Source organism: Carettochelys insculpta, unplaced genomic scaffold (genome assembly GCF_033958435.1).
Source record: "Carettochelys insculpta isolate YL-2023 unplaced genomic scaffold, ASM3395843v1 scaffold_0040, whole genome shotgun sequence".
Taxonomy (NCBI): Eukaryota; Metazoa; Chordata; order Testudines; family Carettochelyidae; genus Carettochelys; species Carettochelys insculpta.
The window spans coordinates 190,601-215,557 of NW_027439077.1; the positions used below are offsets into that span (position 1 = coordinate 190,601).

The 24,957-nt window shown below is 69.8% G+C and overlaps 1 protein-coding gene across 4 annotated transcripts in view; it reads left to right on the top strand.

Moving 5' to 3' along the window:
• CNTROB (centrobin, centriole duplication and spindle assembly protein) overlaps positions 1-20,109 on the top strand; it is a 38,852-nt gene extending 18,743 nt beyond the window's left edge. For 2 of the 4 annotated variants that reach the window (XM_074983169.1, XM_074983170.1), the window contains exons 2-20: positions 1,456-1,536; positions 1,905-2,280; positions 3,278-3,356; positions 3,880-4,045; positions 4,680-4,796; positions 7,637-7,753; positions 9,092-9,190; positions 9,657-9,842; positions 11,024-11,170; positions 11,703-11,836; positions 11,914-12,039; positions 13,064-13,241; positions 14,832-15,162; positions 16,131-16,288; positions 16,407-16,500; positions 17,456-17,620; positions 17,734-17,869; positions 19,591-19,678; positions 19,801-20,109. In XM_074983169.1, coding sequence (XP_074839270.1) covers positions 1,917-2,280; positions 3,278-3,356; positions 3,880-4,045; positions 4,680-4,796; positions 7,637-7,753; positions 9,092-9,190; positions 9,657-9,842; positions 11,024-11,170; positions 11,703-11,836; positions 11,914-12,039; positions 13,064-13,241; positions 14,832-15,162; positions 16,131-16,288; positions 16,407-16,500; positions 17,456-17,620; positions 17,734-17,869; positions 19,591-19,678; positions 19,801-19,938 — 2,823 coding nt within the window. In that variant the 5' untranslated portion in view covers positions 1,456-1,536; positions 1,905-1,916 and the 3' untranslated portion in view covers positions 19,939-20,109. Of the gene's footprint in view, positions 1-46; positions 70-116; positions 134-1,455; positions 1,537-1,904; positions 2,281-3,277; positions 3,357-3,879; positions 4,046-4,679; positions 4,797-7,636; positions 7,754-9,091; positions 9,191-9,656; positions 9,843-11,023; positions 11,171-11,702; positions 11,837-11,913; positions 12,040-13,063; positions 13,242-14,831; positions 15,163-16,130; positions 16,289-16,406; positions 16,501-17,455; positions 17,621-17,733; positions 17,870-19,590; positions 19,679-19,800 lie in introns of those variants that run through there. The other 2 variants (XM_074983166.1, XM_074983167.1) reach the window with 2 other exon arrangements.
• The last annotated feature ends 4,848 nt before the right edge of the window (positions 20,110-24,957 follow it).

Below are 24,957 nucleotides of genomic sequence, written 5' to 3' on the forward strand. Positions count from 1 at the left end.
GCCCCGCGCCACAGCTTCCGCTTCCGCTTCCGCCCCGCACCAAGATGGCGGCGGCCGCCTCGCGCCCAGGTGCCCGGCGGGCGGGGGCGGGGGCGGGGGCGGGGGAGGAGCGGGAACGCGCGCGGAGGGGCCGGTGAGCGGCCGTGAGGGCGGGGAGTGATGCGCGGGAGGGGGCGGGGCTAGGGAGGACCCAGGGGCGGGGCTGGAAAGGACGGGGGAGGAGCCGGGGGCGGGGCTAGAACGTTGGAAGTGAGGGGGCGGGGCTGGAACGTTGGGAGGGAAGGGGGCGGGGCTGGGGAGGAGCCACGGAGCGGGGCTCGAACGTTGAAAGAGACGGGGCGGGGCTGGAAGGTTGGGCGGGAGGAGCCGGGGGCGGGGCTGGGGAGGAGCAGGGGGCGGGACTGGAAGTTGGGCGGGAGGAGCCGGGGGCGGGGCTGGGGAGGAGCAGGGGGCGGGAGTGGAAGTTGGGCGGGAGGAGCCGGGGGCGGGGCTGGGGAGGAGCAGGGGGCGGGAGTGGAACGTTGGGCGGGAGGAGCAGGGGGCGGGACTGGAAGTTGGGCGGGAGGAGCAGGGGGCGGGGCTGGGGAGGAGCAGGGGGCGGGACTGGAACTTTGGGCGGGAGGAGCAGGGGGCGGGACTGGAACTTTGGGCGGGAGGAGCAGGGGGCGGGGCTGGAACTTTGGGCGGGAGGAGCAGGGGGCGGGGCTGGAAGTTGAGTGGAAGGGGGCGGGGCTTGAGGAGCAGTTGGGGGTGAGGTGGGGCAGACGGTGGGGGAGGAGGACAGCCCTTGTGGGGAGAGCCTGGGGGGGTGGGTGACCCTGGGGGGCTGGGCTGGGGGTGACCCCTTGGGGGGGTGAGCCTGGGGTGGTGGGGTGAGCCTGGGGGCTGGGCCAGGGGTGATGCCTCAGGGGAAGAGCTCGGGGGGTGGGGTGACCCTGGGGGGCTGGGCTGGGGTTGACCCCTGGTGGGGGACAAGCCTGGGGGGTGGGGTGACCCTGGGGTGCTGGGCTGAGGGTGACCCCTGCAGGGGAGAGCCTGGGGGCGTGGGATGACCCTGGGGGGCTGGGCTGAGGGTGACCCCTGCAGGGTAGAGCCTGGCGGTGTGGGGTGACCCTGGGGGGCTGGGCTGGGGGTGACCCCTGCCGGGGGAAGAGCCCGGGGGTGTGGGGTGACTCCTGGGGGGGAGAGCCTGGGGGGGTTATGTGACCCCAGGGGGGCAGGGCTGGAGTTCCCCTGGGGGGATGAGGTGAGAGCCCTGGGGGGCAGGGCTGGGGTGATCCCTGGGGGTGTGCAGAAGACCCCTGGGGAAGACGCGAACGACGGGTGTGGGGCAGGGTGAGCCCTATGGAGAAGGGGCCCAGGGAACCCGTGAGTGGGGAGGGGGAGTCCCTTGGGGGGCCCAGTGAAGCTGCCCCCACTAGGCCCCCCCTAACTGCTCTGGTCTCCCCCCCACAGGGTCCATGCCAAGCCCCAGCCCTGAGCGCCCCCCAGCTGCTGTTGTCGTGGCGTGAGGGGCCTGGCCCCACCCCCCCACAGGTGAGCCCCACTGCCTGCTGGGCCGCCCCATGGCGGGTCCCCCCTCGGGGCTTGTCCCCAGCCTGGGTCCCGCCTGCTGGCTGGGCAGGAGTCACGTGGCCAAGGAAGAGAAGAGTACAGGAGTGTCGGGAGAGGCTGTTGTGCTGTGTGTCAGGGCCCCTGTACTGCCCACAGCTGGGGGGATTCCTGACATGATGTGAGTGTGTGGCTGTGCGTCAGGGTCCCTGTACTGCCTACGTCTGGGGGGGATTCCTGACATGATGTGAGCCTGTGGCTGTGTGTGTCAGGGCCCCTATACCGCCGGCCCACGGGGGACTCGCCCGGTGCTCGGCTGCCTCCACGGCCCCTGGGGCTCTGCCCTCCCTCAGGCACGGACCCCGATGGCGGAGCAGGGCCCCTGCCTGGGGCTGGATGCCTCCCTGCGCAGCGAGGACCTGCTGAGTGACATGGAGCCCCTCCCGCTCACCGCCCCGGCCACGCCGGCCCGGCCCTTCGGCTCCGACGCCACGGCCCGCCTCTACGACTCCCTGCGCCGCAGCCGGGAGGCCGAACGGGACGCCAGGGCCCAGCTGCCGCCGGCGGAGCTGGACACGCTGGCCGAGGAGCTGAGCCGCACGCTGTCGGCCGGGGTGGAGGCCAGCGCCCGCCGGCCGGCAAGCGGAGAATCCAGGCACGTAGCCGACATGGAGAGCGTCCGGGCCCGCTTACGTACCATGCTGCAGGACTCGCGCCAGCTGCCCCCCGGTGAGCCAGCCCCCTTCCCCTCTGGGGTAAAGGGAGCCCCGCCCCAGAGGTGGGCGCATCTTGGCGCCGGGCGAGGGGTCCCTGTGTCACCGGCCACCCCGCCCCAGAGGTGGGCGCATCTCGGCACTGGGCGAGGGGTCCCTGTGTCACCAGCCCCCCCGCCCCAGAGGTGGGCACATCTCGGCACTGGGTGAGGGGTCCCTGTGTCACCGGCCACCCTGCCCCAGAGGTGGGCACATCTCAGCGCCAGGTCCCTGTGTCACTGGCCACCCCACCCCAGAGCTGGGTGCATCTCGGCACCAGGCGAGGGGTCCCCGTGTCACCGGCTGCCCTGCCCCAGAGGTGGGTGCATCTCGGCGCTGGGCGAGGAGTCCCTGTGTCACCGGCCGCCCCGCCCCAGAGGTGGGCGCATCTCACCCCAGGACTCACTAGGCTGCCTCTCGTCAGTGAAGTTTCTCTATTGCTCCCGTGCTGCTCCCCCGGTTGTGGGCGTCTCCCCACGGATCCGTCCGTCTCTCCCCCTCCTCTTCCCAGCATGTCAAGGCGGAACATGGCCAGCAGGGGGCGCTCTGGCAGTGCCTGCAGAGCGAGCACGTGAGGGGCTTCCCCCTAGAATGGTCCTAGAGAACCCAGGAGTCCTGGCTCCCACCCCCTGCTCTACCCACCAGCCCCCACTGCCCTCCCAGCGCCGGGGAGAGAACCCAGGAGTCCTGGCTCCCACCCCCTGCTCTAACCACCAGCCCCCACTGCCCTCCCAGCGCCGGGGAGAGAACCCAGGAGTCCTGGCTCCCGGCCCCTGCTCTACCCACCAGCCCCCACTGCCCTCCCAGTGCCGGGGAGAGAACCCAGGAGTCCTGGCTCCCGCCCCCCTGCTCTAACCACCAGCCCCCACTGCCCTCCTAGAGACCGGGAGAGACCATCGGGGATGTGTGTCGGGGGCACAGCTCGTGGGGTGGTTCAGGGTGTCACTTAGTAGCAGTCCCCCTCTCTGTGCCAGGCGACCCCTTCACGCTGGGGGCAAAGGAGCAGAAGGACGACGATTCCTTTGAGAGCGACAGCACCACTGCCCTGCTCATGTGAGTGCTGGGGGGGCACCAACCGCCCCGCCCCAGAACTGGGCGCATCTCAGTGCCGGGCGAGGGGTCCCCGTGTCACCGGCCGCCCCGCCCCAGAGCTGGACGCATCTCGGTGCCGGGCGAGGGGTCCCTGTGTCACCAGCCGCCCCGCCCCAGAAGTGGGCGCATCTCAGTGCCGGGCGAGGGGTCCCCATGTCACCGGCCGCCCCGCCCCAGAGCTGGACGCATCTCGGTGCCGGGCGAGGGGTCCCTGTGTCCCCGGCCGCCCCGCCCCAGAGGTGGGCGCATCTCGGTGCCGGGCGAGGGGTCCCTGTGTCCCCGGCTGCCCCGCCCCAGAGGTGGGCGCATCTCGGCACCGGGCGAGGGGTCCCTGTGTCACCAGCCGCCCCGCCCCAGAGGTGGGCGCATCTCGGTGCTGGGCGAGGGGTCCCCGTGTCCCCGGCCGCCTTACCCCAGAGGTGGGCGCATCTCGGCGCCGGGCGAGGGGTCCCTGTGTCACCGGTGGCCCTGTGCCCTGTTGCAGTGCCAGGCCTCTGCAGGAGTTGTCCCCGCCTGCCTCGGTGTGCGGCCTGGAGGAGCTATTTCCCCGCTACAGCAGCCTGCGCCTGGGTGCCCCACTTGAGCCTGCGCCCGTTTCTGACCCCCTGCAGCTGAAAGAGGCGCTGGCCAAGGAGCGGGGCCGCAGGAAGGTGAGGGGCAGGTATCCCCCTATGTGAGTGGGTAAAAGTGCGTACACAGTCTAGTGCCGGGGAGGGAACCCAGGAGTCCTGGCTCCCGGCCCCCTGCTCTAACCACCAGTCCCCACTGCCCTCCCAGCGCCAGGGAGAGAACCCAGGAGTCCTGGCTCCCAGCCCCTGCTCTAACCACCAGCCCCCACTGCCCTGGGGAGAGAACCCAGGAGTCCTGGCTCCCGGCCCCCTGCTCTAACCACCAGCCCCCACAGCCCTCCCAGCGGCAGGGAGAGAACCTAGGAGTCCTGGCTCCCAGCCCCTACTCTCACCACCAGCCCCCACTGCCTTCCCAGCGCCGGGGAGAGAACCCAGGAGTCCTGGCTCCCAGCCCCCTGCTGTAGCCCCCAGTCTTACTCTGCTCTCATCTAGGCAACAGCTTCCTACAAGTGCCTTTTGCACAAAGTACTGAGTCCAGCTTTAGCGTGTGTCCTGTGCCCCGTACTGCTGGCCCTTCGGTGATTCTCCAGCTTCTCCCGGGGCTTGGATCGAGGCGGTTTGCAATGAGCTCTGCCTGAGGCTGTGGCGTCAGCCAGGCGGAGCTGGGTGTCTGCCCCCCCCCCCCCCGCGTACTGAACCCCCGTTTTCCTTCCAGCACTGTGAGCGGCACCTTCACGCCCTGCAGAACCGGGCCCTGGAACTTCAGCAGCAGCTGGCTGCGGCCATCTCCGCCGACATGAAAAAGGACAGTATGATCGAGCAGCTAGACAAGGTGCGAGGCGGGAGAGGCGCACCGGCAGGGCTGGGGGAGAGGAGATGTGAGGCGGGAGTGAGGGGACCGGCAGGGCTGGGGGACAGGAGCTGTGAGGCGGGAGTGAGGGGACCGGCAGGGCTGGGGGAGAGGAGATGTGAGGCGGGAGTGAGGGGACCGGCAGGGCTGGGGGGTGCAGGAGCTGTGGGGGTGGGAGTGAGGGGACCGGCAGGGCTGGGGGATGCAGGGGCTGTGGGGGCGGGAGTGAGGGGACCGGCAGGGCTGGGGGGTGCAGGAGCTGTGGGGGTAGGAGTGAGGGGACCGGCAGGGCCGGGGGATGCAGGGGCTGTGGGGTGGGACTGAGGGGACCGGCAGGGCTGGGGGTACAGGGACTGTGGGGCGGGAGCGAGGGGACCGGCAGGGCCGGGGGATGCAGGGGCTGTGGGGGTAGGAGTGAGGGGACCGGCAGGGCCGGGGGATGCAGGGGCTGTGGGGTGGGACTGAGGGGACCGGCAGGGCTGGGGGTACAGGGACTGTGGGGCGGGAGTGAGGGGACCGGCAGGGCTGGGGATGCAGGGGCTGTGGGGGCGGGAGTGAGGGGACCGGCAGGGCTGGGGGGTGCAGGAGCTGTGGGGGTAGGAGTGAGGGGACCGGCAGGGCCGGGGGATGCAGGGGCTGTGGGGGCGGGAGTGAGGGGACCGGCAGGGCTGGGGGATGCAGGGGCTGTGGGGGCGGGAGTGAGGGGACCGGCAGGGCTGGGGGATGCAGGGGCTGTGGGGCGGGAGCGAGGGGACCGGCAGGGCTGGGGGGTGCAGGGGCTGTGGGGCGGGAGCGAGGGGACCGGCAGGGCTGGGGGGTGCAGGGGCTGTGGGGCGGGAGCGAGGGGACCGGCAGGGCTGGGGGATGCAGGGGCTGTGGGGGTGGGAGCGAGGGGACCGGCAGGGCCGGGGGATGCAGGGGCTGTGGGGCGGGAGCGAGGGGACCGGCAGGGCTGGGGGATGCAGGGGCTGTGGGGGCGGGAGTGAGGGGACCGGCAGGGCTGGGGGGTGCAGGAGCTGTGGGGGTAGGAGTGAGGGGACCGGCAGGGCCGGGGGATGCAGGGGCTGTGGGGTGGGACTGAGGGGACCGGCAGGGCTGGGGGTACAGGGACTGTGGGGCGGGAGCGAGGGGACCGGCAGGGCCGGGGGATGCAGGGGCTGTGGGGGTAGGAGTGAGGGGACCGGCAGGGCCGGGGGATGCAGGGGCTGTGGGGTGGGACTGAGGGGACCGGCAGGGCTGGGGGTACAGGGACTGTGGGGCGGGAGTGAGGGGACCGGCAGGGCTGGGGATGCAGGAGCTGTGGGGGCGGGAGTGAGGGGACCGGCAGGGCTGGGGGGTGCAGGAGCTGTGGGGGTAGGAGTGAGGGGACCGGCAGGGCCGGGGGATGCAGGGGCTGTGGGGTGGGACTGAGGGGACCGGCAGGGCTGGGGGTACAGGGACTGTGGGGCGGGAGTGAGGGGACCGGCAGGGCTGGGGATGCAGGAGCTGTGGGGGCGGGAGTGAGGGGACCGGCAGGGCTGGGGGATGCAGGAGCTGTGGGGGTAGGAGTGAGGGGACCGGCAGGGCCGGGGGATGCAGGGGCTGTGGGGGCGGGAGTGAGGGGACCGGCAGGGCTGGGGGATGCAGGGGCTGTGGGGGCGGGAGTGAGGGGACCGGCAGGGCTGGGGGGTGCAGGAGCTGTGGGGGTAGGAGTGAGGGGACCGGCAGGGCCGGGGGATGCAGGGGCTGTGGGGTGGGACTGAGGGGACCGGCAGGGCTGGGGGGTGCAGGGACTGTGGGGTGGGACTGAGGGGACCGGCAGGGCTGGGGGTACAGGGACTGTGGGGCGGGAGCGAGGGGACCGGCAGGGCTGGGGGATGCAGGGGCTGTGGGGCGGGAGCGAGGGGACCGGCAGGGCTGGGGGGTGCAGGGGCTGTGGGGCGGGAGCGAGGGGACCGGCAGGGCTGGGGGGTGCAGGGGCTGTGGGGCGGGAGCGAGGGGACCGGCAGGGCTGGGGGATGCAGGGGCTGTGGGGGTGGGAGCGAGGGGACCGGCAGGGCCGGGGGATGCAGGGGCTGTGGGGCGGGAGTGAGGGGACCGGCAGGGCTGGGGATGCAGGGGCTGTGGGGCGGGAGTGAGGGGACCGGCAGGGCTGGGGATGCAGGGGCTGTGGGGGTGGGAGTGAGGGGACTGGCAGGGCTGGGGATGCAGGGGCTGTGGGGGTGGGAGCGAGGGGACCGGCAGGGCTGGGGGATGCAGGGGCTGTGGGGGCGGGAGCGAGGGGACCGGCAGGGCCGGGGGGTGCAGGGGCTGTGGGGGTGGGAGTGAGGGGACCGGCAGGGCTGGGGGGTGCAGGGGCTGTGGGGCGGGAGCGAGGGGACCGGCAGGGCTGGGGGGTGCAGGGGCTGTGGGGGTGGGAGTGAGGGGACCGGCAGGGCTGGGGGGTGCAGGGGCTGTGGGGCGGGAGCGAGGGGACCGGCAGGGCTGGGGGGTGCAGGGGCTGTGGGGGTGGGAGTGAGGGGACCGGCAGGGCTGGGGGATGCAGGGGCTGTGGGGTTAGGAGTGAGGGGACCGGCAGGGCTGGGGGGTGCAGGGGCTGTGGGGCGGGAGCGAGGGGACCGGCAGGGCTGGGGGATGCAGGGGCTGTGGGGGTGGGAGCGAGGGGACCGGCAAGGCCGGGGGATGCAGGGGCTGTGGGGGTGGGAGCGAGGGGACCGGCAGGGCCGGGGGATGCAGGGGCTGTGGGGTGGGAGCGAGGGGACTGGCAGGGCTGGGGATGCAGGGGCTGTGGGGCGGGAGTGAGGGGCTCTGCCCGGCTGTGCCTGCCCCCTTTCTCCCCCCAGACGCTGGCCAAGGTGGTGGAGGGCTGGCGGCGGCAGGAGGCGGAGCGGACGGAGCAGCTGGGGGGGCTGCGGGCCCAGGCGGAGGCGGCTGAGCGGGCGCTGAGCGAGCAGCGGGAGGTGAGCGGCCGGGGGGCGCCGGAGCGGCTGGGGTGGAGCGACTGGAGGGGGAGCAGCCAGCGGGCGCTGGAGGGGGAGCGGCCGGGAGGGGAGCGGGCAGGGGTTGAGCGGCCGGGGGCGGGCGCCAGAGGGGGAGCGGCCGGGAGGGGAGCAGGCAGGGGGTGAGCGGCTGGGGGCGGGCGCCGGAGGGGGGGCGGGCGCCGGAGGGGGCGCGGCCGGGAGGGGAGCGGGCAGGGGTTGAGCGGCCGGGGGCGGGCGCTGGAGGGGGAGCGGCCGGGAGTGGAGTGGGCAGGGGTTGAGCGGCCGGGGGCGGGCGCCGGAGGGGGAGCGGGCAGGGGTTGAGCGGCCGGGGGCGGGCGCTGGAGGGGGAGCGGCCGGGAGGGGAGCGGGCAGGGGGTGAGCGGCCGGGGGCGGGCGCTGGAGGGGGAGCGGCCGGGAGGGGAGCGGGCAGGGGTTGAGCGGCTGGGGGCGGGCGCCGGAGGGAGAGCGGCCGGGAGGGGAGCGGGCAGGGGTTGAGCGGCCGGGGGCGGGCGCTGGAGGGGGAGCGGCCGGGGGGGGAGCGGGCAGGGGTTGAGCGGCCGGGGGCGGGCGCCGGAGGGAGAGCGGCCGGGAGGGGAGCGGGCAGGGGTTGAGCGGCCGGGGGCGGGCGCTGGAGGGGGAGCGGCCGGGGGGGGAGCGGGCAGGGGTTGAGCGGCTGGGGGCGGGCGCCGGAGGGAGAGCGGCCGGGAGGGGAGCGGGCAGGGGGTGAGCGGCCGGGGGCGGGCGCTGGAGGGGGAGCGGCCGGGAGTGGAGTGGGCAGGGGTTGAGTGGCCGGGAGCGGCTGGGCGGGGAGCGGGCAGGGGTTGAGCGGCCGGGGGCGGGCGCCGGAGGGGGAGCAGCCGGGGCGGGGAGCGGGCAGGGGTTGAGCGGCCGGGGGCGGGCGCCGGAGGGGGAGCGGCCGGGGGGGGAGCGGGTAGGGGTTGAGCGGCCGGGGGCGGGCGCCGGAGGGGCAGCGGCCGGGGGGGGAGCGGGCAGGGGTTGAGCGGCCGGGGGCGGGCGCCGGAGGGGGAGCGGCCGGGAGGGGAGCGGGTAGGGGTTGAGCGGCCGGGGGCTGGCGCCGGAGGGGGAGCGGCCGGGAGGGGAGCGGGCAGGGGGTGAGCGGCCGGGGGCGGGCGCCGGAGGGGCAGCGGCCGGGTGGGGAGCGGGCAGGGGTTGAGTGGCCGGGAGCGGCCGGGCGGGGAGCGGGCAGGGGGGGTGAGCGGCCCGGCGCGGGTGCCGGAGGGGGAGCGGCCTGGCCGGGGGGGGGTGTGAGCGGCCGGGGGGCCCAGCACCCCTTAACCCCGGCGTGTCTCCCCTCAGAGGGCGGCGGAGCTGGAGCGGCGGCTGGAGGAGGCGGTTGAGGGGCAGCGGGAGGAGCGGCAGGCAGCCGGCCGGCTGCGCCAGGAGGTGGCGGATCTGGTGAGCGTCTCTCCCGACCCCCCCGGAGCCCCACGGCCAGGTTGGGGGGCAGGGGTGTGAGTCCGGGTGCAGCTCCCAGCATGCCTTGCTGTGCTTAGCTTCTGTGCTCAAGGGACTACAACTCCCAGCATGCCTTGCAGTCCTTAGGCTGTATGCTCAAGGGACTGCAACTCCCAGCATGCTTTGCAGTCCTTTGGCTCAACGCTCAAGGGACTGCAACTCCCAGCATGCCTTGCAGTCCTTGATCCCGTGAGTTCAAGGCACTCAAGCTCCCAGCATCCTTTGCTGAGCCTTGGAGTTGGTGGCTTGAGCCCCGAAGACTACAACTCCCAGCATGCCCTGCTGCCCCTACAGCCAGGTGCTGGTGCTCCCAGGACTACAACTCCCAGCATGCCCTGCTGCCCCCGGACCCACACCTGGTCCATTATGGGCCGTGGGGCCCCCTGATCCCCCGTTCCCCCTGCAGCAGGAGGAGAAGGCGGAGCTGCGGCGAAGCCTGGAGGCGGCCCGGGAGCAGGGGCAGCGCCAGCTGGAGGCCCTGCGGGCCACGCTGGAGGAGCAGAAGGCGGGCTGGGCCCAGCGGGAGCGGCAGCTGGAGCGGCGCTGCCAGGCCTTGCGGGAGGAGAGCGCCGGGCAGCTGGAGCGGGAGAAGGTGAGAGGCCCCGCCCCCCTTCCCGCGGCCCCGCCCCCTTCCCGCGGCCCCGCCCCCCTTCCCGCGGCCCCGCCCCCTTCCCGCAGCTGGCCTGGATCTGCCCGGGGCTTGTCGCGCCCTGCACAATCTCTGCGACGTGTCCCCAGTTAGAACCAGCACGCCTGGGTTCTCTCCCCGGCGCTGGGAGGGCAGTGGGGGGTGGTGGTCAGAGCAGGGGGGTGGGAGCCAGGACTCCTGGGTTCTCTCCCCGGCGCTGGGAGGGCAGTGGGGGCTGGTGGTCAGAGCAGGGGGGTGGGAGCCAGGACTCCTGGGTTCTCTCCCCGGCGCTGGGAGGGCAGTGGGGGCTGGTGGTTAGAGCAGGGGGTGGGAGCCAGGACTCCTGGGTTCTCTCCCCGGCGCTGGGAGGGCAGTGGGGGCTGGTGGTTGGAGCAGGGGGTGGGAGCCAGGACTCCTGGGTTCTCTCCCCGGTGCTGGGAGGGCAGTGGGGGCTGGTGGTTAGAGCAGGGGGTGGGAGCCAGGACTCCTGGGTTCTCTCCCCGGCGCTGGGAGGGCAGTGGGGGCTGGTGGTTAGAGCAGGGGGTTGGGAGCCAGGACTCCTGGGTTCTCTCCCCGGCGCTGGGAGGGCAGTGGGGGCTGGTGGTTGGAGCAGGGGGTGGGAGCCAGGACTGCTGGGTTCTCTCCCCGGCGCTGGGAGGGCAGTGGGGGCTGGTGGTTAGAGCAGGGGGTGGGAGCCAGGACTCCTGGGTTCTCTCCCCGGTGCTGGGAGGGCAGTGGGGGCTGGTGGTTAGAGCAGGGCGTGAGAGCCAGGACTCCTGGGTTCTCTCCCCGGCGCTGGGAGGGCAGTGGGGGCTGGTGGTTGGAGCAGGGGGTGGGAGCCAGGACTCCTGGGTTCTCTCCCCGGCGCTGGGAGGGCAGTGGGGGCTGGTGGTTAGAGCAGGGGGCGGGAGCCAGGACTCCTGGGTTCTCTTCCCGGCGCTGGGAGGGCAGTGGGGGCTGGTGGTCAGAGCAGGGGGGTGGGAGCCAGGACTCCTGGGTTCTCTCCCCAGCGCTGGGAGGGCAGTGGGGGGTGGTGGTCAGAGCAGGGGGGTGGGAGCCAGGACTCCTGGGTTCTCTCCCCGCTGGGCGCAGGCAGCGTGGGACAGTGGTTAGCGCGGGGGCTTCTCCGGCCCTCCTTCCCCCAGGCGGCCGTGCAGCAGGAGACCCATCGCGCAGCAGAAGCCCAGCAGCTCCTGGCCTCCGTGCAGGCTGACGCCCAGCGCCTGGAGAGCGAGCTGGAGGCGGCGCGCAGGGAACGAGATGGGCTGCAAATGGAAATCACCTTGGTGAAGGTACCGGGGCCTGGCCCTCTAGGGGCACCGGCTCCCCCCGGCCCAGGGCAGGACTGGCTGGCTCAGGGGCAGGGAATGGGGCAGGGCCTGGCCCCTCTAGGGGCGCCAGTTCCCCCAGCCCAGGGCAGGACTGGCTGGCTCAGGGGCAGGGAATGGGGCAGGGCCTGGCCCCTCTAGGGGCGCCAGGTCCCCCGGCCCAGGGCAGGACTGGCTGGCTCAGGGGGTGGGAATGGGGCAGGGCCTGGCCCCTCTAGGGGTGCCGGCTCCCCCCGGCCCAGGGCAGGACTGGCTGGCTCAGGGGGTGGGAATGGGGCAGGGCCTGGCCCCTCTGGGGCGCCGGCTCCCCCCGGCCCAGGGCAGGACTGGCCGGCTCCGGGGCAGGGAATGGGTCAGGGCCTGGCCCCTCTGGGGCGCCGGCTCCCCCCGGCCCAGGGCAGGACTGGCTGGCTCAGGGGGTGGGAATGGGGCAGGGCCTGGCCCCTCTAGGGCGCCGGCTCCCCCGGCTCAGGGGCAGGGAACGGGGTCCCGGCAGGCGCGCTGCGAGGCCCAGAAGGCCCAGCTGGAGGCGGAGCTGCGGGTGACGCTGGAGCAGCAGGTGACGGAGCGGGTGGCTCGGGCGCAGGACGAGACCCTGCAGCAAATGGGCGCCATGCGGGAACAGCACAGGTACGCCCGGCCCCTGCCCCCCGCCAGCGCCTGCGCCCCCCCGGCCGTGCTCAGCCCGGCCTCCCGCCCCTCCCCAGGAAGCAGCTGCTGGAGCTGAGCCGGCACCACGAGCGGGAGCTGGCCAATCAGCTGGCGCAGTTCGGGGCCGAGCTGGCGGACCGGGAGGAGCGGCACCGACGCCTGCTGGAGGACTACGAGCTGCGGTACGCCCGAGATGCGCCCACCTCTGGGGCAGAGCGGCCGGTGACACGGGGACCCCTTGCCTGGCACCAAGATGTGCCCACCTCTGGGGCGGGGCGGACAGTGACACGGGGACCCCTCTCCTGGCACCAAGATGTGCCCACCTCTGGGGCAGAGCGGCCGGCGACACGGGGACCCCTCGCCTGGCACCAAGATGTGCCCACCTCTGGGGCAGAGCGGCCGGCGACACGGGGACCCCTCGCCTGGCACCAAGATGTGCCCACCTCTGGGGCAGAGCGGCCGGCGACACGGGGACCCCTCGCCTGGCACCAAGATGTGCCCACCTCTGGGGCGGGGCGGACAGTGACACGGGGACCCCTCTCCTGGTGCCAAGATGCGCCCACCTCTGGGGCAGAGCGGCCGGCGACACGGGGACCCCTCGCCTGGCACCAAGATGTGCCCACCTCTGGGGCGGGGCGGACAGTGACACGGGGACCCCTCTCCTGGTGCCAAGATGCGCCCACCTCTGGGGCGGGGCGGACAGTGACACGGGGACCCCTCTCCCGGCCCCGAGATGCGCCCACCTCTGGGGCGGGGCGGGCGGGGACACGGGGACCCCTCGCCTGGCGCCGAGATGCGCCCACCTCTGGGGCAGAGCGGCTGGCAACACGGGGACCCCTTGCCTGGCACCAAGATGTGCCCACCTCTGGGGCGGGGCGGCCGGGGACACAGGGACCCCTCACCCGGCCCCAAGATGTGCCCACCTCTGGGGCGGGGCGGCCGGGGACACGGAGACCCCTTGCCCGGTGCCGAGATGTGCCCACCTCTGGGGCGGGGCGGGCGGGGACACGGGGACCCCTCACCCGGCCCCAAGATGTGCCCACCTCTGGGGCGGGGCGGCCGGGGACACGGAGACCCCTTGCCCGGTGCCGAGATGTGCCCACCTCTGGGGTGGGGCGGGTGGGGACACGGGAACCCCTTGCCTGGTGCCGAGATGCGCCCACCTCTGGGGTGCGTCCGGCTCCCTGACACTCCGGCTCCCTGCAGCCTGGCCCAGCAGGAGGAGGCAGCGTGGGAGCTGCAGGCTGGCAAGTGTCGGCTGGAGGCTCAACGGGCCGACCTGGTGTCGCGGCTCCAGGCCATGATGCAGTCGCATTGGAACGAGGCCCTGCGATTGCTGAGCGGAGACGCCTCCCCCCAGACTCCAGCCAAGGGCCCCCCCCAGGTGAGGGCCAGGGGAGAGAACCCAGGAGTCCTGGCTCCCACCCCCTGCTCTACCCACCAGCCCCCACTGCCCTCCCAGCGCCGGGCAGAGAACCCAGGAGTCCTGGCTCCCACCCCCTGCTCTACCCACCAGCCCCCACTGCCCTCCCAGCGCCGGGCAGAGAACCCAGGAGTCCTGGCTCCCACCCCCTGCTCTACCCACCAGCCCCCACTGCCCTCCCAGAGCCCGGGAGAGAACCCAGGAGTCCTGGCTCCCACCCCCTGCTCTACCCACCAGCCCCCACTGCCCTCCCAGAGCCCGGGAGAGAACCCAGGAGTCCTGGCTCCCACCCCCTGCTCTAACCACCAGCCCCCACTGCCCTCCCAGCGCCGGGGAGAGAAGCCAGGAGTCCTGGCTCCCACCCCCCTGCTCTAACCAGCAGCCCCCACTGCCCTCCCAGCGCCGGGAAGAGAACCCAGGAGTCCTGGCTCCCACCCCCTGCTCTAACCACCAGCTCCCACTGCCCTCCCAGTGCCGGGGAGAGAACCCAGGAGTCCTGGCTCCCGCCCCCTGCTCTAACCACCAGCCCCCACTGCCCTCCCAGCGCCGGGGAGAGAACCCAGGAGTCCTGGCTCCCGCCCCCTGCTCTAACCACCAGCCCCCACTGCCCTCCCAGCGCCGGGGAGAGAACCCAGGAGTCCTGGCTCCCGGCCCCTGCTCTGACCACCAGCCCCCACTGCCCTCCCAGCACCGGGGAGAGAACCCAGTAGTCCTGGCTCCCGGCCCCTGCTCTGACCACCAGCCCCCACTGCCCTCCCAGCGCTGGGGAGAGAACCCAGGAGTCCTGGCTCCCACCCCCTGCTCTAACCACCAGCCCCCACTGCCCTCCCAGCGCCGGGGAGAGAACCCAGGAGTCCTGGCTCCCACCCCCTGCTCTAACCACCAGCCCCCACTGCCCTCCCAGCGCCGGGGAGAGAACCCAGGAGTCCTGGCTCCCGCCCCTGCTCTGACCACCAGCCCCCACTGCCCTCCCAGCGCCAGGGAGAGAACCCAGGAGTCCTGGCTCCCGCCCCCTGCTCTAACCACCAGCCCCCACTGCCCTCCCAGCGCCGGGGAGAGAACCCAGGAGTCCTGGCTCCCGCCCCCTGCTCTACCCACCAGCCCCCACTGCCCTCCCAGCACCGGGGAGAGAACCCAGGAGTCCTGGCTCCCACCCCCTGCTCTAACCACCAGCCCCCACTGCCCTCCCAGCGCCGGGGAGAGAACCCAGGAGTCCTGGCTCCCACCCCCTGCTCTACCCACCAGCCCCCACTACCCTCCCAGCGCCGGGGAGAGAACCCAGGAGTCCTGGCTCCCACCCCCTGCTCTAACCACCAGCCCCCACTGCCCTCCCAGCGCCGGGGAGAGAACCCAGGAGTCCTGGCTCCCACCCCCTGCTCTACCCACCAGCCCCCACTGCCCTCCCAGCGCCAGGGAGAGAACCCAGGAGTCCTGGCTCCCAGCCGCTGCTCTAACCACCAGCCCCCACTGCCCTCCCAGCGCCGGGGAGAGAACCCAGGAGTCCTGCTTCACTGCCTGACCGACATGTGACCTGATCTCTTTCCCCTCCAGCCTCCTACCACTGCTGTTCCGCACTCGGAACCAGAGCGTCTGGGGCAGCCCCCTAGCCCGGCCCCACCCGCCCCACAGGAGAGCTGGCAGGGTGACCCCCGTGGGGCCGGGGATGGCGAAGGGGGCGCCTGGGCGGTGGCCCCAGCCGTCCCCCTGCAGCCCGTCACCCAGCGTAGCTCCCAGGCGGCACCGTGGGGCCCAGATCGGCTCCTGTCCGTGGGGCCCAGCGGGCGCGTCTCGGCCGAGCTCTCTCAGCTCCTGACCCACGGCGTGCTCAGCCCGTCAGCCTTCTGTCCGCTGGAGCCCCAGCTGGAAGAAACTGCAGGGACAGGTAACTCTCCGCTGCCCCACGGCGCCCCCTTGCACTGCCCCACGGCAGTGTCCTGCTCTCTGCCCCACGGCGCCCCCTAACTCAACCCTGCTCCCTGCCCCATGGCACCTCCTGGGCCCAGCCCTGCCTGCCAGGGGAGGGTACGCCCCTTGCTGGGCCCCCACCCTGCTCCTTGCCCCATGGCGCCCCCTAACTCAGCCCTGCTCCCTGCCCCATGGCGCTCCCTGGGGCCAGCCCTGCCTGCCAGGGGAGAGCACACCCCTTGGCTGGGCCCCCGCCCCGCTCCCTTCCCCATGGCGCCTCCTGGGGCAGCCCTGCCTGCCAGGGGAGGGCACGCCCCTTGCTGGGCCCCCACCCTGCTCCTTGCCCCACGGCGCCCCCTTGCACTGCCCCATGGCAGTGTCCTGCTCTCTGCCCCACGGCGCCCCCTAACTCAACCCTGCTCCCTGCCCCATGGCACCTCCTGGGCCCAGCCCTGCCTGCCAGGGGAGGGTACGCCCCTTGCTGGGCCCCCACCCTGCTCCTTGCCCCATGGCGCCCCCTAACTCAGCCCTGCTCCCTGCCCCATGGCGCTCCCTGGGGCCAGCCCTGCCTGCCAGGGGAGAGCACACCCCTTGGCTGGGCCCCCGCCCCGCTCCCTTGCCCATGGCGCCTCCTGGGGCAGCCCTGCCTGCCAGGGGAGGGCACGCCCCTTGCTGGGCCCCCACCCTGCTCCTTGCCCCACGGCGCCCCCTTGCACTGCCCCAGGGCAGCTACAGCGGTGTCCCTCTCCCTGCCCCACGGTGCCCCCTAGTTCAGCCCTGCTCCCTGCCCCATGGCGCCTCCTGGGGCCAGCCCTACTTGCCAGGGGAGGGTGCCCCCTGCTGGCCCCCCGCCCTGCTCCCTGGGACGTTGGGGCTGGCACCTGAGGGTGTGGGGCCAGAGGGGCCCCAGCCTGGGCTGCTCTGACCCCTTTCCCCCCACCCGAGGGCTGAGCTCACACCCCGGCCAGCTGGTGGAGCGCCCTTTCCCCGAGGACGAGGGGGGGTCCAGCGACGGTGAGACCCCCCCGACCAGCAGCTCCGAGCGCGGAGGGCGGGCGCCCCCGGGGCAGCTGCCCCCAGAGCTGCAGTACTACATGGCACTGGTAGGAGCCGGGTGATGGGGGGTGGGGGTTTGTTAGGGGGCTGGGAGATGGGAGGTGGGGGGTGGTTAGGGGGCTGGGTGGGGGTACCCGGTTGATACCCTGTTCCCCCATCTTTTAGCTCCTGGATCAGGCGTCAGGCGACCCACAGAGGCCGGAGAGGCCAGTGGCTGACAGCTCGGCCCACCCCACGGCACTGCCCGACACCCACTCAGGTAAGGGAGGGAGGTGGACATTCTGTTTTTATAGGGGGGTGTCAGTGAACAGCCCCCTCACTGCCGTGGGGCCTGCCCTAGCCCAATTCTGCCTGAGAGCCGGTGCAAAGCTCGAATGGGGGTCGCCTTGCACGAGAGCTGGTGCAAAGGTCAAACGGGGGTCGCTTTGCACGAGACCTGGTGCAAAGGTTGAACGGTGGTCGCCTTGCACGAGAGCCGGTGGAAAGGTCCAATGGGGGTCGCTTTGCACGAGAGCTGGTGCAAAGGTCAAGCAGGAGTTGCTTTGCGGAAAAGCCGGTGCAAAGGTCGAACGGGGGTCGCTTTGCACGAGAGCCGGTGCAAAGGTCGAACGGGGGTCGCTCTGCGGAAAAGCCGGTGCAAAGGTCGAATGGGGGTCGCTTTGCACGAGAGCCGGTGCAAAGGTCGAACGGGGGTCGCTCTGCGGAAAAGCCGGTGCAAAGGTCGAACGGGGGTCGCTTTGCAGGAGAGCCGGTGCAAAGGTCGAACGGGGGTCGCTTTGCACGAGAGCTGGTGCGAATGTCGAACGGGGGTCGCTTTGCACGAGAGCCGGTGCAAAGGTCGAACGGGGGTCGCTTTGCACGAGAGCCGGTGCAAAGGTCGAACGGGGGTCGCTTTGCAGGAGAGCCGGTGCGAATGTCGAACGGGGGTCGCTTTGCACGAGAGTCGGTGCAAAGGTCGAACGGGGGTCGCTTTGCACGAGAGCCGGTGCGAAGGTCGAACGGGGGTCGCTTTGCACGAGAGCCCGTGTGAATGTCGAACGGGGGTCGCTTTGCACGAGAGCCGGTGCGAAGGTCGAACGGGGGTCGCTTTGCACGAGAGCCGGTGCAAAGGTCGAACGGGGGTCGCTTTGCACGAGAGCCGGTGCAAAGGTCGAACGGGGGTGGTTTCATGTGGGGATCCAGTCACCTCCCAGCCCTCTGCCCTCTGCCCGCAGGCTCGGCCAGGGAGGGCACCACGGCGCCATGGGAGATGCTCCGAGCCTCTGCCCCCCAGCGCGGGCCCCCCAGCGCGGCCGTGCACAAGACCAAAGTGGCCCTCAGCAAAAACAGCTGCGGCCTCCGGAGCCTGGATCCAGCCAGCCCCTCCCGGCGCCCCGTTGGTGAGACCCGCCTCCCGCTGCCCCACGGCGCCTCCTGCTGGGCCCCCGCCCAACTCCCTGCCCCCCCCGGCGCCCCCTAGCGCCGCCCTGGCTCACCCCGTTTCTCCGCGCAGGGGGTGAGGGGGCCTCCCTGTCCCCCCAGCAGCTGGCTGAGGTCTCCCGCCTGCTGCAGCTCTACCAGGCCAAGGGCCGCGAGGGGGCCCCCCCTGAGGAGCCCCGTTCCCACCTGCGCCCCGGCGAGAGCAGCGGGTAAGGCTGGCGCAGCGTCTGCCCCCGGCACCGCTCTTCCCGGTGCATGCTGGGAGCTGTAGCATCCCCCCGTCTTAGGGTATGCAGAGGGGGTGGGAGCCAGGACGCCTGGGTTCTCTCCCTGGCACTGGGAGGGCAGTGGGGGCTGGTGGTTAGAGCAGGGGGTGGGAGCCAGGACTCCTGGGTTCTCTCTCTGGTGCTGGGAGGGCAGTGGGGGCTGGTGGTTAGAGCAGGGGGTGGGAGCCAGGACTCCTGGGTTCTCTCTCTGGTGCTGGGAGGGCAGTGGGGGCTGGTGGTTAGAGCAGGGGGTGGGAGCCGGGACTCCTGGGTTCTCTCCCCGGCGCTGGGAGGGCAGTGGGGGCTGGTGGTTAGAGCAGGGGGCCGGGAGCCAGGACTCCTGGGTTCTCTCTCTGGTGCTGGGAGGGCAGTGGGAGCTGGTGGTTAGAGCAGGGGTGGGAGCCGGGACTCCTGGGTTCTCTCCCCGGCGCTGGGAGGGCAGTGGGGGCTGGTGGTTAGAGCAGGGGGTGGGAGCCAGGACTCCTGGGTTCTCTCTCTGGTGCTGGGAGGGCAGTGGGGGCTGGTGGTTAGAGCAGGGGGTGGGAGCCGGGACTCCTGGGTTCTCTCCCCGGCGCTGGGAGGGCAGTGGGGGCTGGTGGTTAGAGCAGGGGGTGGGAGCCAGGACTCCTGGGTTCTCTCTCTGGTGCTGGGAGGGCAGTGGGAGCTGGTGGTTAGAGCAGGGGTGGGAGCCGGGACTCCTGGGTTCTCTCCCCGGCGCTGGGAGGGCAGTGGGGGCTGGTGGTTAGAGCAGGGGGTGGGAGCCAGGACTCCTGGGTTCTCTCTCTGGTGCTGGGAGGGCAGTGGGGGCTGGTGGTTAGAGCAGGGGGTGGGAGCCGGGACTCCTGGGTTCTCTCCCCGGCGCTGGGAGGGCAGTGGGGGCTGGTGGTTAGAGCAGGGGGCCGGGAGCCAGGACTCCTGGGTTCTCTCCTCGGTGCTGGGAGGGCAGTGGGGGCTGGTGGTTAGAGCAGTGGGTGGGAGCCAGGACTCCTGGGTTCTCTCCTCGGCGCTGGGAGGGCAGTGGGGGCTGGTGGTCAGAGCAGGGGGTGGGAGCCAGGACTCCTGGGTTCTCTCCCCAGCTCTGGGAGGGCAGTGGGGGCTGGTGGTTAGAGCAGGGGTGGGAGCCAGGACTCCTGGGTTCTCTCTCTGGCGCTGGGAGGGCAGTGGGGGCTGGTGGTTAGAGCAGGGGGTGGGAGCCGGGACTCCTGGGTTCTCTCCCCGGCGCTGGGAGGGCAGTGGGGGCTGGTGGTTAGAGCAGGGGGCCGGGAGCCAGGACTCCTGGGTTCTCTCCCCGGCGCTGGGAGGGCAGTGGGGGCTGGTGGTTAGAGCAGGGGGGCGGGAGCCAGGACTCCTGGGTTCTCTCCTCGGCTCTGGGAGGGCAGTGGGGGCTGGTGGTTAGAGCAGTGGGTGGGAGCCAGGACTCCTGGGTTCTCTCCCCGGCGCTGGGAGGGCAGTGGGGGCTGGTGGTTAGAGCAGGGGGCCGGGAGCCAGGACTCCTGGGTTCTCTCCCCGGCGCTGGGAGGGCAGTGGGGGCTGGTGGTTAGAGCAGGGGGCCGGGAGCCAGGACTCCTGGGTTCTCTCCCCGGCGCTGGGAGGGCAGTGGGGGCTGGTGGTCAGAGCAGGGGGCTGGGAGCCCGGACTCCTGGGTTTGCTTTGTTGCTCCCCAGGCCCGACGTTAAGGACGACAGAAGCCACGTGAACCCGGCCGCACGCAGGACCCTTGACTCCCGGCTGCCCGAGGCCAGTCGAAGGGAAGTGAGTCTGCCTGGGGGCATTGGGGGCTATGGGGCCGGGCATTGGCCTTGTCAGGTGCTAGGGGATAGGGCACCCTGAGGCTCTACTGCCAACCACTCATCCTCCCCCGGTCTCTTTCACAGGTGGCTCCCTCCCGGCGCCCGTCCAGCACCCGGCCCGGCCTGGACAGGACCCACGGCCACACCCGGGGCAGCAGAAAGGGGGCCCAGCCCCCCCACTTCACTGCCCGCCCCAGCAAGGCGGGTGGCGTGTGGAGGTGAAGTGGGGTTCCCCTGCTGGCCCTGGGCACACCCTGCCCCCCAGTTCCCCCGTTGTTTGGTGCTAACTGGTTGCGTTGGTCTGAGTGATCAGGTTCGCCCCCCCCCCGCCGTCCCCTGGGGGCTCAGTTGGTTATTTTTTCCCCAAAATAAAGAAGAGTTGGTTTTGCAGCAGGCCCGGCTCCTGCGCTGTGATTGGTGGCTCGGCAGGGGCGGGGCCCATCTACCCCGGCGTCAGGGCTTCTTCCCCGCCGTCCCGGATCCAATCCGTAGGCCCGTCTTCCCCCTGGATCCCTCCCAGCTGAGGAGTGGGTCACGTCAAATGAGTGGCAGAGCTCAGATTTCGGGGGACGTCCCCTGCCCCCCCCACAACCGCCCCCCCGCCCCCCACCCGGCCGGGCGCTGCCATCTGCCACCCCCCCGCTGGCGTGGGGTGATCAAGCTGCCACGATTAGCTCTAAGCTGCTTTAGCGCGAACGCGGCTTATACAAGCCTGAGCCGCCTTGAGTTGGGGGAGGGGCCTTGCTGCCCCCCCCACCCCCCAACTACCCCATCGCCAGCGGGGCGGGGAGCGGCACCCCAGGGTCCTTTTTTTGGGGTGCTTCCCCAGCCACCAGATTTTTGGTGGCGCGGAGGTTAGGGAACGCACAGCAAGTCCCGGCTTGGGAATTTCCGCCCCCCCATCACCCGGGGAGGGTTCGACTGGGGGCACCCGGAAGTCGTGGAGGTGTTTGGGGGCCCACAGGGGAAGATTCGGAGCCACCCCGTGCCCCATATCGCTTCTTCTCTTGCCCCATGGGAAGCTGCCCCACCTCGCGGCCCTGCCAGAGGTTCCTCCCAGAGCCGGCACTCAGGGTCTTCTGCTGTGGGCGTGGAGTCGCCTCCTGCCCGACTGTCCCAGGGGAGGGCAACAAACGGACAACCCCAACGCACATGCACACCCCCTCTCGACACACCACCGCTACACATCCGCTCGGAACACGCACCCTGTACACTCCACACAACCGCCACGTGTGTGCGTGCACCCTCGCGACGCAACTTCTGTGCATACTCACAACGCACAACCTCTACCCGGGTGCGTGCCCGAGCTCTCAACACACAGCCGATACACACACAACTTCTAAACACACAACCTCTCTGCGTGCCCATGCACACACCCTCAGCTCTCAGCTTCTACACACCCAACACACAAGATGCAATCTTCACACACACACAATCTTCACACACACACACATACACAATATACACCCCAACACACGCATAATCTTCACACACACACACACACACACACACACACACCATACACCCCCAACACACACGTAATCTTCACACACACACACACACACACACACAACATACACCCCAAGACACACACATCTTCACACACACACACCATACACCCCAACACACACACAGTCTTCACACACACAACATACACCCCAACACACACACACACACAACATACACTGCAACACACACACAATCTTCACACACACACAACATACACCCCCAACACACACGTAATCTTCACACACACAGACACCATACACCCCAACACACACACAATCTTCACACACACACACACACACACACTATACACCCCAACACACACACAGTCTTCACACACACAACATACATCCCAACACACACACAATCTTCACACACACATACACACACAACATACACCGCAACACACACGTAATCTTCACACACACACCATACACCCCAACACACACACACACAACATACACCCCAACACACACACAATCTTCACACACACACAACATACACCCCCAACACACACAATCTTCACACACACACAACATCACCCCCAACACACGTAATCTTCACACACACAGACACCATACACCCCAACACACACACAATCTTCACACACACACACACTATACACCCCAACACACACACAGTCTTCACACACACAACATACATCCCAACACACACACAATCTTCACACACACACATACACACACAACATACACCGCAACACACACGTAATCTTCACACACACACCATACACCCCAACACACACACACAATCTTCACACATGCACAACATACACCCCAACACACACACAATCTTCACACACACACAACATACACCCCAACATATACAATCCACACACACACACACACACAAAACATACACCCCAACACACACAATATGCAATCTCTACTCACACACCTTCAACACACAACCACTACACATACACTCTGAACACGGATCCTATACACTCAACACACACAACCTCCACGTGTACGCACACACCCTCAATAAACAGCTTCTGTGCATACTCCCAACACACAACCTCTACACATGTGCATGCTCACACCCTCAACACACAACTTCTAAACACACAACCTCTCTACTTGCCCGTGGATACACCCTCAACTCTCAGCTTCTACACACCCAACACACAAGATGCAATCTTCACACGCACACAATGCACCCCCAACACACACAATATGCAATCTCAACACACACATCCTCAACACGCAACTTATACACGGAGTAGACCACAACTTCTATACACAGTCTCTTCACTTGTTCAGGTACACACCTTCAACCTGCAACCTCCACACACACACAACCACTATACACAATGCATAACTTTCACATGCACCAAACACACAACCTGTACCCACAAGCACACCCAACACCCCTCAGGGCATGCGCACACAACCTCTACGCCCCCCACCACACACACACAATTGGCTGTGCCTCACATGCCCAAAACTCAACCACTGCTCCCACACCCAACGCACAACCTGCCCCACGCTTCCATTCAGCCAGACGGCAGGTGACTGTCTACACTACTACACAGGTCACCTCCCTCCTGTACCCTGCACCCCCCCCACTCGTTCCCTGGACGCCCGCTCTCCCCGCGTCCCCAGCACTGTCTGCCTGCCTGGGCTGGGACACGGCCAGCCCCTATTCTGCCCCAGCCCGTGCCGGCTCCCTGACCCCCAGGACCCATAAGCTGATTAGCTTGGCAAAGACACAGGGTGAGGATTACAGGGGTTAAACTCCCCCCCCCAATCTTGCTGCCGGCACCGGGACCTGGCGGCCCTGTTCACAGGCATTGCGCAGACCTGCCATTCTCGGGGGGCCCGGCCAGTACGGGGGGACCCCACACCCAGAGGCCAGTGTTGGGGGGACCCGGAGCCCTGTGGCAGTGGCACCCCTTAAACCTGGAGACTCCCCAAGGACCAGCAGCGTCATTGTCCCCACACTGGCTGATATTTCTTTGCTCAACTATTGGGGGATTTCTCCGTACCCCACATCTGGGATCTGGGATATTTGGGACGGTCAGCTGTGGGCCGCTGGGGACCCCAAGCCAGGTAAGGAATTGCAGCAAGGAGTCAGAGGTGCGTGGGCCAAAGTGGGGGCTGGCTGAGAGCCAGGACTCCTGGGTTCTCTCCCTGGCCCTGGGAGGGCAGTCGGGGCTGGTGGTCAGAGCAGGGGGTGGGAGCCAGGACTCCTGGGTTCTCTCCCTGGTGCTGGGAGGGCAGTGAGGGCTGGTGGTTAGAGCATGGGGGGCTGGGAACCAGGACTCTTGGGTTCTCTCCCTGGTGCTGGGAGGGCAGTGGGGACTGGTGGGTAGAGCAGGGGCTGGGAGCCAGGACTCCTGGGTTCTCTCCCTGGCGCTGGGAGGGCAGTGGGGGCTGGTGGTTAGAGCAGGGGGTGGGAGCCAGGACTCCTGGGTTCTCTCCCCGGCGCTGGGAGGGCAGTGGGGGCTGGTGGTTAGAGCAGGGGGCCGGGAGCCAGGACTCCTGGGTTCTCTCCCTGGCGCTGGGAGGGCAGTGGGGGCTGGTGGTTAGAGCATGGGGGGCTGGGAGCCAGGACTCCTGGGTTCTCTCCCTGGCGCTGGGAGGGCAGTGTGGGGGCCCTAGGGGTGTGCAGCCGGGTGCAGCCTGGCCCACGCAGGATTAAATGCTCAGACCCATTAACAGCGCCCCTGTCTCTCTGCTGGGGAGGCGGCCGCCCCCAGGCCTGCCCTGCTGGGAGGGACTTAGGGGGCCAGGGCTGGGGACTGAAGGAGGGGCATTGGTAGGGTGTGTGTTGGGAGTGGATACATGGCCCCAAGGGCCTGTCCAGCCCCAGAAGGCCGGAGGGGGCCGATGCACCCTGCCAAGCCCTCTGCCGGGCCCCCCATGGAGCTCACAGCTGGCCCCACAGCAGAGCAAATCGCTACTGGGGAAAGTGTCCCAAGGGGCTTCGTGTGCGGGTCTCTGCGGGCGCTGGGGCCGGGTGTGTTATTGTAGGGTCTCTGGTGGGGTGGGCGGGTGTGTTATTGTAGGGTCTCTGGAGATGCTGGGGCCAGGTGAGCGGGTGTGTTATTGTAGGGTCTCTGGCGGGATGGACAGGTGTGTTATTGTAGGGTCTCCGGAAGGGTGGACAGGTGTGTTATTGTAGGGTCTCTGGCGGGATGGGTGGGTGTATTATTAGGGTCTGTGGCGGGATGGGCGGGTGTGTTATTGTAGGGTCTCTGGCTGGATGGGCAGATGTGTTATTGTAGGGTCTCTGGCGGGATGGCTGGATGTATTATTGTAGGGTCTCTGGCAGCGCTGGGGCTGGGTCAGCAGGTGTGTTTATTGTAGGGTCTCTGGTCACGCTGGGGCTGAGTAGGCACCTGCAGCTGGTCTTACGCACCCCTTGTGCATCCCCTGCTGCCATTGGCTTTCAGGGCAGCAGTGTGTGTGTGCGCATGTGTGAGGGAGGGAGGGGGCATCAGCCAATCGGATACCGTAGCATGGAGGGGGCGGGGCATGCCAGAAGCAGCTCTGTGACCCACGCCGGAGGCCCCTGACTGAGTCCTCTACCTGTCGCGGGGACGTGTGAGGTGCGATTTGTGGGTCACTGACCCTGTGTGTGTGTGTGATTGTGCACCACTGCTTGTGCATGCCCATAACCGTTGTGCATATCACTTTTTGGGAGGGATTGTGTACCACATAAGCCACAGGATGTATGCGATGTACACGTTTTTCTCCAGGAGTCACTGCA